Source organism: Hypanus sabinus, chromosome 22, assembly GCF_030144855.1.
Source record: "Hypanus sabinus isolate sHypSab1 chromosome 22, sHypSab1.hap1, whole genome shotgun sequence".
Lineage (NCBI taxonomy): Eukaryota > Metazoa > Chordata > Chondrichthyes > Myliobatiformes > Dasyatidae > Hypanus > Hypanus sabinus.
Window position 1 is genome coordinate 12,465,935 of NC_082727.1, and position 14,585 is coordinate 12,480,519.

Consider the following 14,585-nt stretch of genomic DNA (forward strand, 5'->3'; position numbering starts at 1 on the left):
GTCGTGGGTCAGCAGAGTGAACAGCAGTGGACTGAGCACGCAGTCTTGGGGGGGGGGGGGGCCTGTGCTCAGCGTGATGGCGTTGGAGATGCTGCGTCAGGAAGTCTAGGATCCAGTTGCAGAGGGTGTTCAGGCCCAGTAGGCTCAGCTTTCCAGTCAGTTTCTGAGGGATGATTGTGTTGAATGCTGAATTGAAGTCTATGAACAGCATTCCAATGTATGTATCTTTTCTGTCCAGGTGGGTTAGGGCCAGGTGGAGGGTGGTGGCAATGGCGTCATCTGTTGAGCGGTTCAGACGGTACGCAAACTGCATGGGGTCCAGTGAGGGGAGCAGCAGGGTCTTGATATGCCTCATGACGAGTCTCTTGAAACACTTCATGATGATGGATGTAAGTGCAACGGGATGGTAGTCATTTAGGCAGGACACTGAAGACTTTTTCAGTACAGGGACGATGGTGGCGGCCTTGAAGCATGTTGGAAAGGTGGCGCTGCTCAGGGAGATGTTGAAGATGTCGGTGAGAACATCTGCTAGCTGGTCTGCACATCCTCTGAGCACTCTACCAGGGATGCTGTCTGGTCCAGCAGCCTTCCGTGGGTTGAATCTACACAGGGTTCTTCTCACATCAGCCATGGTGAGACACAGCACCTGGTCATTTGTAGGTGTGGACTTCCTCGCCGCCACGTCATTTTCCGTCTCAAACCGGGTGTAGAAGTTATTTAGCGCATCTGGGAGGGAGGCATCACCTGCATAGTCAGGTGATGTTGTCCTGTAATTGGTGATGTCCTGGATGTCCTTCCACATGCGCCGCATGTCGCCGCTGTCCTGGAACTGGCTGTGGATTAGCTGGGCGTGTGCACGCTTTGCCCCTCTGATGGCGCGGGACAGTTTGGCCCTTACTATTGTTACGAGCTGCCTTGTCGCCTGCTCTGAAGGCAGAATCGCGGGTCCTCAGCAGCGCACACATCTCCGCGGTCATCCATGGCTTAACGCGTATAGTGATGGTCTTGGACAGAGTAACATATCAATGCACTTGCTGATGTAGCTGGTCACTGATGCTGTGTACCCCTCTAAGCTGGTAGAGTCGCCATCGGTTGCAGCCTCCCTGAACATGTGCCAGTCAGTGTGCTCAAAGCAGTCTTGAAGAGCAGAGATGGCTCCCACTGGCCAGGTTTTCAGCTGCTTCTGAACTGGTCTGGAGCGCCTACAATGAAACAATGCTCCTCTGGAGCCAAAGTGCATAATACAGTACAATAATGTTGCACACAGCACGCAGAGTAACAATGGCACGTACAGTTACAAAAGTATTAGTACAAGTCCCTGAGTGGCATGGTCTGAAGATGACTGGTGCATGGGATGTCCCAATGGTGGGAATGCTTCACAAGAGGGCAAGAGAAGACTAAGGAGTAGGTCATCGATATCTAATTTATTAATCTGATTATATTTAATTTAGTTTCTTAATATGGTCTGCCTAGCATGACAGTCCCGATCTATTGGAAGAGAGATGATATTTGGCTACCCGCTGAGTTGGCCAAGAAAGCCATTAGTTATAGTTTGCCAAGTTATTCACCCGAGGCAGAAAAGGGATAAAACAGTGGACAACTTGACAGCAACGTACAATCTGCTTGAGGAACTCAGCATGTCAGGCAACATCTATGGAAATGAATAAATAGGTGACATTTTGGGCGAAGCTACTTTTTCAGGACTGGAAAGTGGGTGGGGGGGGGAGGGGGAGGAGAAAGAGGAAGCAATACAAACTAGAAGGTGATAGATAAAGCCAGGTGAGGGGAAAGGTAGGTGGGTGGAGGAGGAGGGATGAAGTGAGAAGCTGGAGGAATTTGATAGGAGAGCAGTGTGGACTTCACAGGAATAACACTGGATGAGATGAAATTTCTATGTCTGGCCGACCTTATAGTTACAAATATCTGGGGACTAGTGTCCCACACTGTGGAAGCATAACTCACAGGCAGACGCCATGCCAGATTCCTGCATCGTAATCCCTGAGAACATCCTGTCCCATTAGTGTGATCACCAGAGTGAAACACTAGTGGACTGAAGTAGTTCTGTGCATCCTCCGCATTGAGTCTACATCCCATGAACTCTCATGGGCAGGGAGTGATCTTCCACATTACCACCTCAGCTGATCAATGCTGAATAACAAGTGGATGCAGTACTGTCAGCCCGTCACCTGCACTAACTTTGGGGCACCATCAATCTGGGTCTCCAGTAGGTAGGGGAGGAGGCAACATGGGAGATAAACCATCTGCTTGTGACGGATGCAATTGACCAAGCCAACAGCAATAAAATACTGTGACTTCATCACTGGCCAATGAAATAGACACAGGACACATCTGCAGTTCCGTTTGGAAGAACTTGGGAAAAGCCTGACTCTGTAACAGGCGTACATGTCATTTACAGTGATGGTTACATTGGCAACCATTTTGTGTAACACCTCTGTTCAACTGGCATCGGTGACCCCAGAACATCACTTTATTTCTCCTTTCTGCATGAACTTGCCCAAAAAAGCTCAACATAAGCTTGAGAAAGAGCTCCACGCCATCCATCTTGACACATTGCACCCTTCCGGTCTTGACACTGGACTTTCTGATAAATGAGCTAATCTGGCCTTGTAACTCAGATTCAGATTTAATTTAATCACACGCACATCAAAACATACGGTGAACTAAAATAACCTGAGGATGTGCTGGGGGCAGTCCGCAAGCATTGCCACACATTCTGGCACCAACACATGCCCACAATGTTCAGCAGAACAGCAACAAAACAACAACAGGAAAACAAGCCCCTTTACTCCCTCCCAAGTACTCACCCATCCATTCACACGTACAGACAGTTCCCTCAATCCAGGACAGGCCACTTCTGGGCCTCCAGCCTCCATTCCCAGTATTCGCATTACAGCTGCCCCAGTGCACAATTCCCTCAAACACATCTTTTGCTATTCACCAGCCTTTATTATTGCTGTTCAGCTGGTTTGTTTCAATCGATTCTGCTCTTTCCCCTATGACTGACCTCTCCTTGTATTTATATAGATACATACATACTTTATTGATCCCAAAGGAAATTACAGCGGCACAGTAGCATTACAAGTGCACAGATACACAGATAATAAAAGAGAATATAAAAAGTTACCTTAAAAATAAGATGTACAAGATTTGTAAGTCAATGATTTACCAGATTTACAAGTTCATATATATGTACACACACACATTTCATATTTCTTATTGTAATTTATATTTCACATATTGCACTGTAGCACTGCCACAAAACAACAAATTTCATGACATGTCAGTGATAGTAAACTGATTCTGATTCTAATTCTGAAGTAGTCAATTGCTCTTTTGGATTATTCTGATGAGAAACTTGGATATAGAATGCACAATACTGCTGACAGACAGATACTGTGTTGTTGGTGCTCCATTACACACACCTGTTCTGAAGGGTCTCCAACCAGAAATGTCAATTATTTTCCCTTCTAGAGATATGCTCAATCTACTGAAGGCGACAAGCATGGAATTTTTTAATTTCAGATTTCTAACATCTGCACTCCTCTGTTTTGCACGAATGGGTGCAGGTAAGGTGGATGGTTGCAGGGTCAAGGAGTATAAAACTACAGGGCATGGATCTAAGAGGAGAGGGGAAAGATTTAAAGCAGACATGAGAGGCAAACCTTCCCACACAGAGGGTGGGGGGCAAAAAGGAACTGGTGGCACAGGGTAGCACAGTGTTTATGGTTAATGGCTGGCAAAGTTTTGAGGCATATAGGCCAAATGCAGGCAAACTGGATTAACTCAAGTAAGGCACCTTGGTAGGTATGGATGAGTTGGGGCAAAAGAACTGTTTCTGTGCTCTATAGATATGAATGTATTGATACACACCTTCTTGTTTACCAGATATCACTTCTGCATGCGACTCCGAAAACAGGAAGTCAAATTCCACTGGCACATTAACATAAAGGTTCTGGAGAATGGCGTTCTGTTGGCTGAAGAGATGCAAGACATTTGAATTCCAGTGTGATTTCCCTTCAACAGCAACCATGGAAATCAATGAGCCCTCCTGGCAAATTCTCCCTTTATAACTTATGACCAAATCTCTTGCAGCCTACACTAGGATAAGTCTGGGATTTTACACTCCCAAAGAGATTTTACAGGTAAATGTTTTAACACTGGATGAAGGCTGTGGATGGTTTTGACTGCTGCAGAACACAACAGTCACTCTTGACAGGTTTTGTAATCTGGACTTTGCTATTTTCTCAGTATGATTGCACTTTGAATTCCCTGCTGGTGTGTACACCCATGCACAGTTGGGTATGACTGCACTTGGAACTCCCTGGTAGAGCAAAGTGCATATTTGCCTTGAGTGTAGTATGTCCTGGGGAGGGCATCTGTGATCACAGCTTAACATGTGCATGAAATCTGTCCCACTACTCTTTCAGACCATTCAAATTTGATAGGTTTCAATGAGGTCACCTCTCATTCTTCTAAACTCCAGTGAGTACTGCCCCAGAGTCACCAAACGTTCCTCATTCAATACACCTATCATTCCCTGAATCATTTCTGTGAACCTCCTTTCAACTCTCTCATTATTGCTTAGATAGGGGCCCAAACTGCACACAATACTCCAAGTGAGGCCTCACCAGTGCTTTATAAAGCCTCAACATTACATCTTTGGCTTTATATTCTCGTCCTCTGGAAATGAATGCCAATGTTGCATTTGCCCTACTCATCACCAACTCAACTTGCAAATCAGCCTTCAGGGAATCCTGCAGGAGGGCTCCCAAGACACTTTGCACCTCAGATTTTTGAATTTTCTCCCTCTTTAGAAAATAGACTATGCTTCTATTCCTTCGACCAAAGTGCATGACAACACACTTCCTAACACGGTACCCCATCTCACACTGTTTTGTCCATTCTTCTAATCTGGCTAAGCCCTCCTGCAGCCTCCTTGCTTCTTCAACACTACCTGCCCCTCCACCTATCATCTGCAAACTTGGCCACAAAGCCATCAATTCCTTCATCCCAGTGACATACAATGTAAAAAAAAAAGTTGGTCCCAACACCGACGCCTGTGGACCACCACCAGTCACCTGCAGGTAATCAGAAAAGGGCTCCCTTTATACCCACTCTGCCTCCTGCCAATAAGCCAATGCTCTAACCATGCTGATGTCTTCCCTGTAATACTATGGGCACTTATTTGTTAAGCAGCCTCATGTGCATCATCTTTTCAAAGGCCTTCTGAAAATCCAAGTACATAACCTCCACCATCTTCCTTTGTCTATCCTGCTTGTTATTTCTTCAAAGAATTCCAATAGATTTGTCAGGCAAGATGTTCCTTTAAGGAAACCATGCTGACTTAGGCCTATCTTACCATGCACTTCCAAGTACCCCAAAATCTCATCCTTAACAATCCATTCCAATATCTTCTCAATGACTGAGTTAACTGACCTATTATTTCCTTTATTCTGCCTGCCTTCATTCTTGAAGAATGGAAGGACGTTTTCAGTTTTCTACTCCTCAGGAATCATTCCAGAATCTATTGATTCTTAAAAGATCATTACTAAGGCCTCCACCATCTCTTCAGCTACCTCTTACAGAATGCTGGGGTCTCAACCATCTTGTCCAGTTGAGTTATCTATCTTCAGACTTACTGCCTTCCAAGCATCTTTTCTCTTGTAATAGCAACTGCACTCACTTCTGCTCCCTGACACACTCGAACTTCCAGCAAACTGTTAGTGTCTTCCACATTTAAGACCGACGCAAAATTCTTATTCAGTTCATCCACCATTTCCTTGTCCCTCAGTGGAACCTCTCCGGTGTCATTTTCCAGCGGTTCAATACTTACTCGCACCTCTCTTTTACTCTTTATATATCTGAAGAAACTTTTGGTCACATTTTTAATATCATTGGCTAGTTTACCTTCATATTTCATCTTTTTCCTCCTAATGGCTTTTCTTGTTCACTTTTATTGGTTTTTAAAATCTTCCTAATCCTCTAACTTCTCACTAATTTTTGCTCTATTATAAGCCCTCTCTTTTACTTTTATGTTGGCTTTGACTTCCCTTGTCAGCCATGGTTCTGTCACTTTGACTTTAGAATACTCCTTCTTTGGGATGTATCTATCCTGTGCCTTACAAATTGATCCCAGATATGCCAGCCATTACTGCTCTGTTGTCATCCCTGCTAGAACCCCCTTCCAATGAACTTTGGCCAGCTCCTCTCCATGCCTCTGCAATTCCCTTTACTCAACTGTAATACTAATACATTTGACTTCAGCTTCCCCCTCTCAAATTACAGGGTGAATTCTATCATATTATGATCATTGCCTCCTAAGGGTTCCTTTACCTTAAGCTCCTTCATCAAATCTGGCTCATTATGCAACACTCGATCCAGCATAGCTGATCCCGTAGTGGGCTCAACCACAAGCTGCTCGAAAAAGCCATCTCATAGGCATTCGATAAATTCTTTCTTGGGATGAAAATCAGCACCAACCTGATTTTCTCAATCTACCCGCAAATTGAAATTTATCATAACTATCTTAACATCTCCTTTTCTGACATACATCTTCTATATCCTGTTGTAATTTGTAGCCCGCATCTTGGTTACTGTTCAGGTGCTTACATATAATTCCTATCACGATCTATTTACTCTAGCAGCTTCTTAACTCACCCACAAGGATTCTACATCTTCTGATCCTGTGTCACCTCTTTCTAAGGATTTAATTTATTTTTTATACCAACAGAGCCACACCACCCCTCTGCCTGCCTGTTCTTTCAACACGGTGGGTAGCCTTGGATGCTAAGCTCCCAACTCTAATCTTCTTTCAGCCATGACTCGGTGATGCCCACAACAACGTCATACATATTAATCTCTAACCGTGCTACAAGATTATCTATCTTATTGCATATAATGCGTGCATTTAAATACAATAACCTCAGTCCTGCATTTGTCACCCTTTTTGATTTTGTCCCCTTGTTACACTGCAACTCATCCCACTGACTGCAATTTTGCCCTAACATCTGCCTGTCCTTCCTGACAGCCTCACTGCACACTGCCTCTGCTTGTATATCAACTGCCCCATCACTCAGTTTCACATTCCTTTGACAAAAATTAGTTTAAACCCTCCCCTACAGTTCTAGCAAATATATCTCATTGCTGGGTGACAATATCCTCACTCTAATGTGCCCTTCCACTTATTTTTGTGCCATTGGAAGGGAAATGAGAGCACAAAAACAAACAAAACACTGGAAGCACAAGAAAGGCGAGGAGTAGAATATTTCATCTTGTACCTCCTCTCCAGCATTAGAATCAGGTTTATTAACAGTGACATGCACTCAGTGGCCACTTTATTAGGTACACCTCTCCGTTTGCTTGGTAATGCAAATATCTAATTGGCCACTCATGTGGCAACAATTCAATACATAAAAGCATGCAGGTATGGTCAAGAGGTTCAGTTGTTGCTGAGACCAAACATCAGAATGTGGAAGATATGTGATCCGAGTGACTTTGACCGAGGAATGATTGTTGGTGCCAGGCAGGGTGGCTTGAGCATCTCAGAGACACCTGATCCGCAGTTTTCACGCACAACAGTTTCTAGAATTTATGGAGAATGATGCTGAAAACAAATAAAATCCAGTGAGTGGCAGTTCTTTGGGCGAAAAACTTTGTTAATGAGAGAGGTCAGAGAAGAATGACCAGGCTGGTTCAAGCAGTCATTAACTCAAATAATGTCATGTTACAGTGCTGTGCAGAAGAGCATCTCTGAATGCAAAATATATTGAACCTTGAAGTGGATGGGCTACAATAGGAGAAGGCCACACTAGACATCACTCCCGTACCTAACAAACTGGCCATTGAGTGTATGGTGTGGAATTTCTTGTTCCTCTAACAAGAAATTTTGCTTTCCGACAAGATGCTGGCAGGTCTTTTACCTTAGCTCCACTCTCCTGAACTAAATTTCCCTCAATTCCCAAAGTAACGGTGAGCTTCCATGGTTAACACACTCAAAATGCTGGAGCAACACAGCAGCATCTATGGAAAGGAATAAACAGCCAATGTTTCAGGCCGAGACCCTCCATTGGGTCTGGAAAAGAAGGGGACAGATGACAGAATAAGGCAGTGGGGGTGGGGGTGAGGGCAGAGGGTGAGGAGGAGAAGTTGGCAGGTGATAGGAAAGACCAGGTGAATGGGGAAGGTAGGTGGGCAAGGGAGGAGGGGATGAAATGAGCAGCTGGGATGTGATAAATTAAAAAGATAAAAGGCTGAAGAAGAAATCTAATAGAAGGGAACACGGAACCATGGAAGAAAGGGAAGTAGAGGGGACTAGTGGGAAGTGGAGGGGACTAGAGGGAAGTGGAGGGGACTAGAGGGAAGTGATGAGGGTGAGGGAGAATAGAAGGGGTGGTTTCCATGGTTTCCTGGGTAGATGAATTTAATCTCAACTCTGTCCTGAGTGGCTAACCTTCTATTTTGAGTCAGTGACACATGGTTTTTGACAAGATAGGATAAATGTTAACTCTGTATTACCTTATAAAGCCCTGCAAAAGTTTTGAATCTGAAAAAAATTCTAATTCCAGCGCCAAGCATTTTGGATAAGGGGTGCTCAACCTGTACTATGTTTCCCTTGTACTATTTCAATACTGATATGATTACATGATCTGTATGGGTGACATGCAAAGTTTTTCACTGAACCTTAGTTTGTGATAATAATAGGCTAATTTATTTCAGATGCAGTCTCAAACACTAAGTGAGGCAGGACTCTCCGGTACTAAAACTGTTGAAAAAGCGGCTATTGAATCGTTTTCCTTCCTGATTTCTGATACATGTTAACTTTGTAACCTTGTACAAGAAATAGATCCTTCTGACCACCAGAACCATCCATTCTCTCACCAATGAAAAAACACTCCTCTTTAACGTGTTTTAAACTCCAAGGTGGATAGTATTCCATCTGTCACGTCCCATCACTCAATCTTGCTATACCCTCCAAATCTCCTGGCATCCACCTCATTGTGCAGTGCAGTGAAATCCTCCCAAATACAATCCCTGTACCTTTCTGGTAGGAGCCTCATGCCTGCTGTGCAAAGGATGTACAACTGTGTTTCTTTGTGCTTCACGACAGGGATGTAGTCAGCTGCATATCGCAGGAGAGGACGGAGATAATCTATGGCCTTATCAGGAGAGGAGGCCAGCGTCGAGATACCTGGAAAGCAATTAGATAGATAGAGGTCAAATATTTTCAGACAACAACACATAATTACTTCCAAGTATTAGGTTTATTATCACTGATACAAGTCATGAAATTTCTATTGTGGCAGTAGTACAGTGCAATACATTAAAAAATTACAAATTATAATAAGAAATATTAAAAGATAAATAAAGAGTGCAAAATTAGAGCAAAATAGTGAGATAGTGTTCACAGGCTCATAACTGCTCAGAAATCTGATGGTGCAGGGGAAGAAACTGCATCGAAAACATTTGAGTGTGGGGTCTTTTGGGCTCCTGTTCCTGCTTCCTAACGGTAGTAATGAGAAGGGGGCACGTCCTAGATGGTGGAGGTCCTTAGTGATGGATGCGCCTTCTTGAGGCATTGCCTTTTGAAGATGTCCATGGCGGTGGGGAGGTTAGATTCCAATGATGGAGCTGGATGAGTTTAAAATCCTCTGCAGTTTTATCTGATCTTGTGCACTGGCATCTCCATACACGAGATTAATGGAACCAGTCAGAATGCTGTCCACGGTACATCTGTAGAAATTTGCCGGTGTGTTTGGTGATAATATGAAGTCTCCTCAAACTTCCAATGAAATACAGTCACTGGCATGCCTTCTTCATAACTCTATCAATACATTAGACAGACAGACATACTTTATTGATCACGAGGGAAATTGGGTTTCGTTACAGTCGCACCAACCAAGAATAGTGTAGAAATATAGCGATATAAAACCATAAAATAATTAAATAATAATAAGTAAAATATTCCGAGTGGAAATAAATCCAGGACCAGCTGATTGGCTCAGGGTGTCTGACACACCAAGGGAGGAGTTGTAGTTTGATGGCCATAGGCAGAAATGACTTCCTATTACGCTCAGTGTTGCATCTCGGTGGAATGAGTCTCTGGCTGAACGTACCCCTGTGCCTAACCAGTACATTATGGAGTGGATGAGAGTCGTTGTCCAAGATGGGGGACAGCATCCTCTTTTCAGACACCACCGTCAGAGAGTTCAGTTCCATCCCCACAGCATCACTGGCCTTACGAATGAGTTTGTTGATTCTGTTGGTGTCTGCTACCTCAGCACACAACAGCAAACATGATAGCACTGGCCACCACAGCCTCATAGAACATCCTCAGCATCGTCCGGCAGATGTTAAAGGACCTCAGTCTCCCCAGTAAATAGAGACGGCTCTGGCTCAGGGTAGATCTTCAGAGATGATGTTCAGAGATGTTTAATACTGCCTGATATTGGTGTTCATTAGGCTTAACATGCGTCTGGCTGTTCGTATCCATCTACAGATGATGTCATACCTGCTGAGGTCCTTCAGCAGTTTATTTAATGACTGCATTAAAACTGTACTGTATTAATGTTATACTGCAATACAGATTTATAACCACAGGGTGGCAGCAGAGTTCTACAAAAGGTTATTAATTACAAGTTAAATGGGATTCAACATTGTTTAATTTCTGGCACACAAGTGTAAAGGAGAACAAAATAATTGTTACAGCACAAAAAAGCACAGGATAAAGAACACAATATTAATGATAAAAAACACAATAAAATATATGTCCATAAAGTAGCAATGAGAAAAGGGCATGTCCTGGGTGATGTCCTTTATAATGGAGCCACCTTTCCAAGGCACCACTCCTTTATGATGTCTTGGATACTGCAGAGGCTAGTACCCATGATGGAGCTGACTCATTTTACAACTTTCTGTAGCTTCTTTTGGTCCTGTGCAGTAGCCCCCCCACCCATACCAGACAGTTCGAGTTTATTATCATTCAACCGTACACATGTATACAGCCAAATGTTTCTCTGAACTAAAGTGCACAACACAGTATTTATGCTGTAATTCACAAAGTAATATTGCCACAAATAAATTAATGTGCATTAGGACACAAGCTAAGAAATAAGGAGTATAACACTACTGGCACTTCAGACCTGTTGAGACTCGAGTGGTGTCAGGGAGTTCAGTAATCTCATGACCTGGGGGAAGTGAATGAGCCCAGTGGGGGACTGTCCATGTACTTTCTGAATCAATGGATCGTGGGTTCAAATCCTACTCCACAGACTGTGCGGACAGTCTGTTTTGGAGACAGAGATGGGAATTAGGGGTCAGGACAACGTTTAGGGACAGGGATGAGGGAGAGTTTGAAGGCCAGTGGCATGGATGTGTTCCAAAAGGACATACGTAGACGGATATTGGGATCAGAGGTCGGTGTGCGCAGGACACACGAAGACTAGTGACCCTAGTAGGCGAGTTGGTGAGTACAGAGGTCGAGGCCTGGAGATTAGAGTTCCATCATTGAAAACTCCTAGGGATGATACACATGAGATTTAAGCGTAAAGGATGATCAGAAGACTGGAAGAGCGAAGACCTGGGTCTGAGTAAGTTGGGGGCCGGATGTCTGAGAATTCACGAGTCCACCAGACGTCCGGAGGCAGCCTGCCCTGGGTTTGGAGGTGTATGTGAGAGTGTTTTTGTTGTTGTTGCTGCTGCTGCTTGTGTTGTTCTGTTGAACATTCCGGGCATGCTATATTGGCAAAATGTCTAGCAGCACTGCGGGCTGCACCCAGCACATCCTGAGGATATGCTGGTTGTCAACACAAATGATACATTTTGCTGTATGTTTCAATATATGTGATAAATAAATGAATCAGAGTCTGAAATAAGAAAGGGAGATGCACTTGTACATCAACTCTTTTAGACCTCAATCACTTCATGACACCAGAAGGAATTGAGACATTATGTTGTGGTTGCGTAGGTGAAGCTGCACTTAGAGTACTGCGCACAGTTTTGATCACTCTGTTACAGGAAAGGCGTGGTTAAACTGCAGAGTATAGAGAAGATTTATGAGGATGCTGCCAGGACTAGAGGGCCTGATTTATAGGGAGAGGTTGGCTAGGTTAGGCGTTTATTCTTAATATGTAGAAGAAAGACAGCGAATCAAAATCATTGGCAATCTGCTGTTTTGTGGCAGCAGTGTGATTCAATGCATATTTTTTAAAAAACTATAAATTACAATAGATATATAAATTATATTGAGCAGTGCAAAAAGATAGCAAACAAGAAAGAAAAATAGTGAGCTAGTTTTGATGGGGTCATTGTCCATTCAGAAAAGTTACAATATCATTTAAGAAGCACTTGGATAAGTGCACAGAGGGCCCAGTAGAGAGATAGGGGTGAATGCAGGAGGGGAAGAAGCTGTTCCTAAAATGTTGAGTGTGTTTCTTCAGGCTCCTGTACCTCCTCCTTGATGGTAGCAACGAGAAGAGGCACGTCCAGGGTGATGGAGGCGTATTTTTGAGGCACTGCCTTTTGAAGGTGTCAGTGCTAGGAGCCTAGTGCCCATGATGGAACTGGCTGAGTTTACAACTTCACGCAGCGCAGCTTTTTTCCAATCCTGTGTCATGGCCCCTCCATACCAGACAGAGATGCAACCAGTTGGAATGCTCTCCACGGTATATCTGTAGAAATTTGTGAGTCTTTAGTGACATGCCAAGACTCTTCAAATTCCTAATAAAATACAGCACTATAGTGCCTTCTCTGTTGCTGCATTGATATGTTGGACTCAGGATAGATCTCCAGAGATGTGGACACCCAAGAACTTGAATCTGCTCAGCTTTTCTACTGCTGATCCCTCATTGAGGACTGGTGTGTGTTCCCTTGACTTCCCCTTTCTGAAGCCCACTATCAATTTCTTAGTCTTACTGACACTGAGCGCAAGGTTGCTGCTGTAACACCACTCAACCAGCTGAGCTGTATCACCCCTGTACACCTCCTCGTCACACCTGAAACTCTTCCAATAGTGTCGTCAGCAAATTTACAGATGGTGTTTGAGCTGTGCCTGGCCACACAGTCATGAGTGTAGAGAGCACAGATTAGAGTGAGAGGGGAAAGGGCCTGAGGAGCAACCTCCTCAAGCAGAGGCTGCTGAGTATACGGAACAAGCTGTCAGAGGAAGTGGTTGAGAGTTACAATATCATTTAAGAAGCACTTGGATAGGTGCATAGAGGGCCCATTAGAGGGATAGGGAGTGAATGCAGGAAATTAGGACTAATTGGGTTGGCACTGTGGCCAGCATGGACTCACTAGGGCAAAGGGCCTGTGTCTGGTCTGTATTGCTCTGACTGTATGAAGTAAATTTTCAGTAAAAGGTGGAACAACTGTCATCCTCAGCTGTAGTCCAACTACTCTCCATAAGATGTATGACTGACTCATTTTTTCCTAGAGCAGATGCTTTAAGGGAGGATCAGTAATGAGGACACTAGCTGTTCAAAGATTACCCTAAGGAGCTAAGATTAAATCTCACAGCTCCCCCAGGTGGAGCTTCTGATGTTTCCTGAGGATGAGATGAAAATATGAGTCACCTGCATCATCCACTGAGCCACGGCTGAGACATACAATCATAGAGGCTCTGTGTTCAAAGCAAATTTGTAAAGGCATCACCTGTTGAAGGTATTGACTAAACTCAGGGAGACAGTCTTGCCCAAGTTAGTATAGCAGTTAACACATTGCTTTACAGTGTTAGCAATCATCATTCGAGTTCAACCTGTAAGGAATTTGCACATCATCCCCATGATCACATGGGTTTCCTTCATGTGTTCCGGTTTCCTCTCATATTCCAAGACATACAGTTAGGGTTAGTGAGTTGTGGGCATGCTATGTTCGTGCTGAAAGTGTGGTGACACTTGCAAGGTGTCCTCAGTACAATCCTTCATTATGTAGTCACTTGTGTAATTTCACTGTGTGTTCAATGTACATTTGACAAATTCAAGATTCAAGATACAAAATTCATTTTCAAAGAATGTATAAATTATACAACCATAAGATTTGCTTGCTCGCAGGTAGCCACAAAGAGGGCTCAATTAAAGGGGAAAAAAAAGAATAAAATTAAGAAATAAAAGACCAACACCAGATGCGCAAGAGAAAGAAAAAAAATCACGCAAACAATTGAAGTGAACAACAACAACATTCCAAAGCAAAATTAGGTCCTGAGATCAGAACCCCGGAACAGCCTTGCCCCAAGACCAGTTGTATGGTCCAAACCCCCTCTGACTGGGACTTGACTTCTCCTTTCAGCTCTCGGGCCTGCTGTATGGGTATCAGAACTCCATCTGCAATGATTCTGCAACACATCACCTTGGTATATACCCCAAACTCCCCTCTCCATTTTTCACCCTTTCACTGTTTGAGGTGACAATTTAACAACATTTACTTCAGAAAAGGTATTCTTAGTGATATCTTTAGTCTGATTTCTTAGCTTTCGACTGCCAGAAGCTGTTGCACATGTTTGGTAGCGCCATCTTACTGAATGTTCTGACAAATAAAGCTAATCTTCTAATTTCTTTTTCAACTTGAGCTGA

The 14,585-nt window shown here is 43.7% G+C and overlaps 1 protein-coding gene across 6 annotated transcripts in view; it reads right to left on the reverse strand.

The window, feature by feature from the left end:
- LOC132379338 (ectonucleoside triphosphate diphosphohydrolase 4-like) overlaps positions 1 to 14,585 on the reverse strand; it is a 93,963-nt gene that overhangs the window by 25,209 nt on the left and 54,169 nt on the right. For all 6 annotated transcript variants that reach the window (XM_059947065.1, XM_059947063.1, XM_059947064.1 and 3 more), the window contains 2 exons: positions 9,058 to 9,208; positions 3,892 to 3,995 (listed from right to left, as the gene is read on the reverse strand). In XM_059947065.1, the coding sequence (XP_059803048.1) occupies positions 3,892 to 3,995; positions 9,058 to 9,208 (255 nt within the window). The remainder of the gene's footprint in view (positions 1 to 3,891; positions 3,996 to 9,057; positions 9,209 to 14,585) is intronic.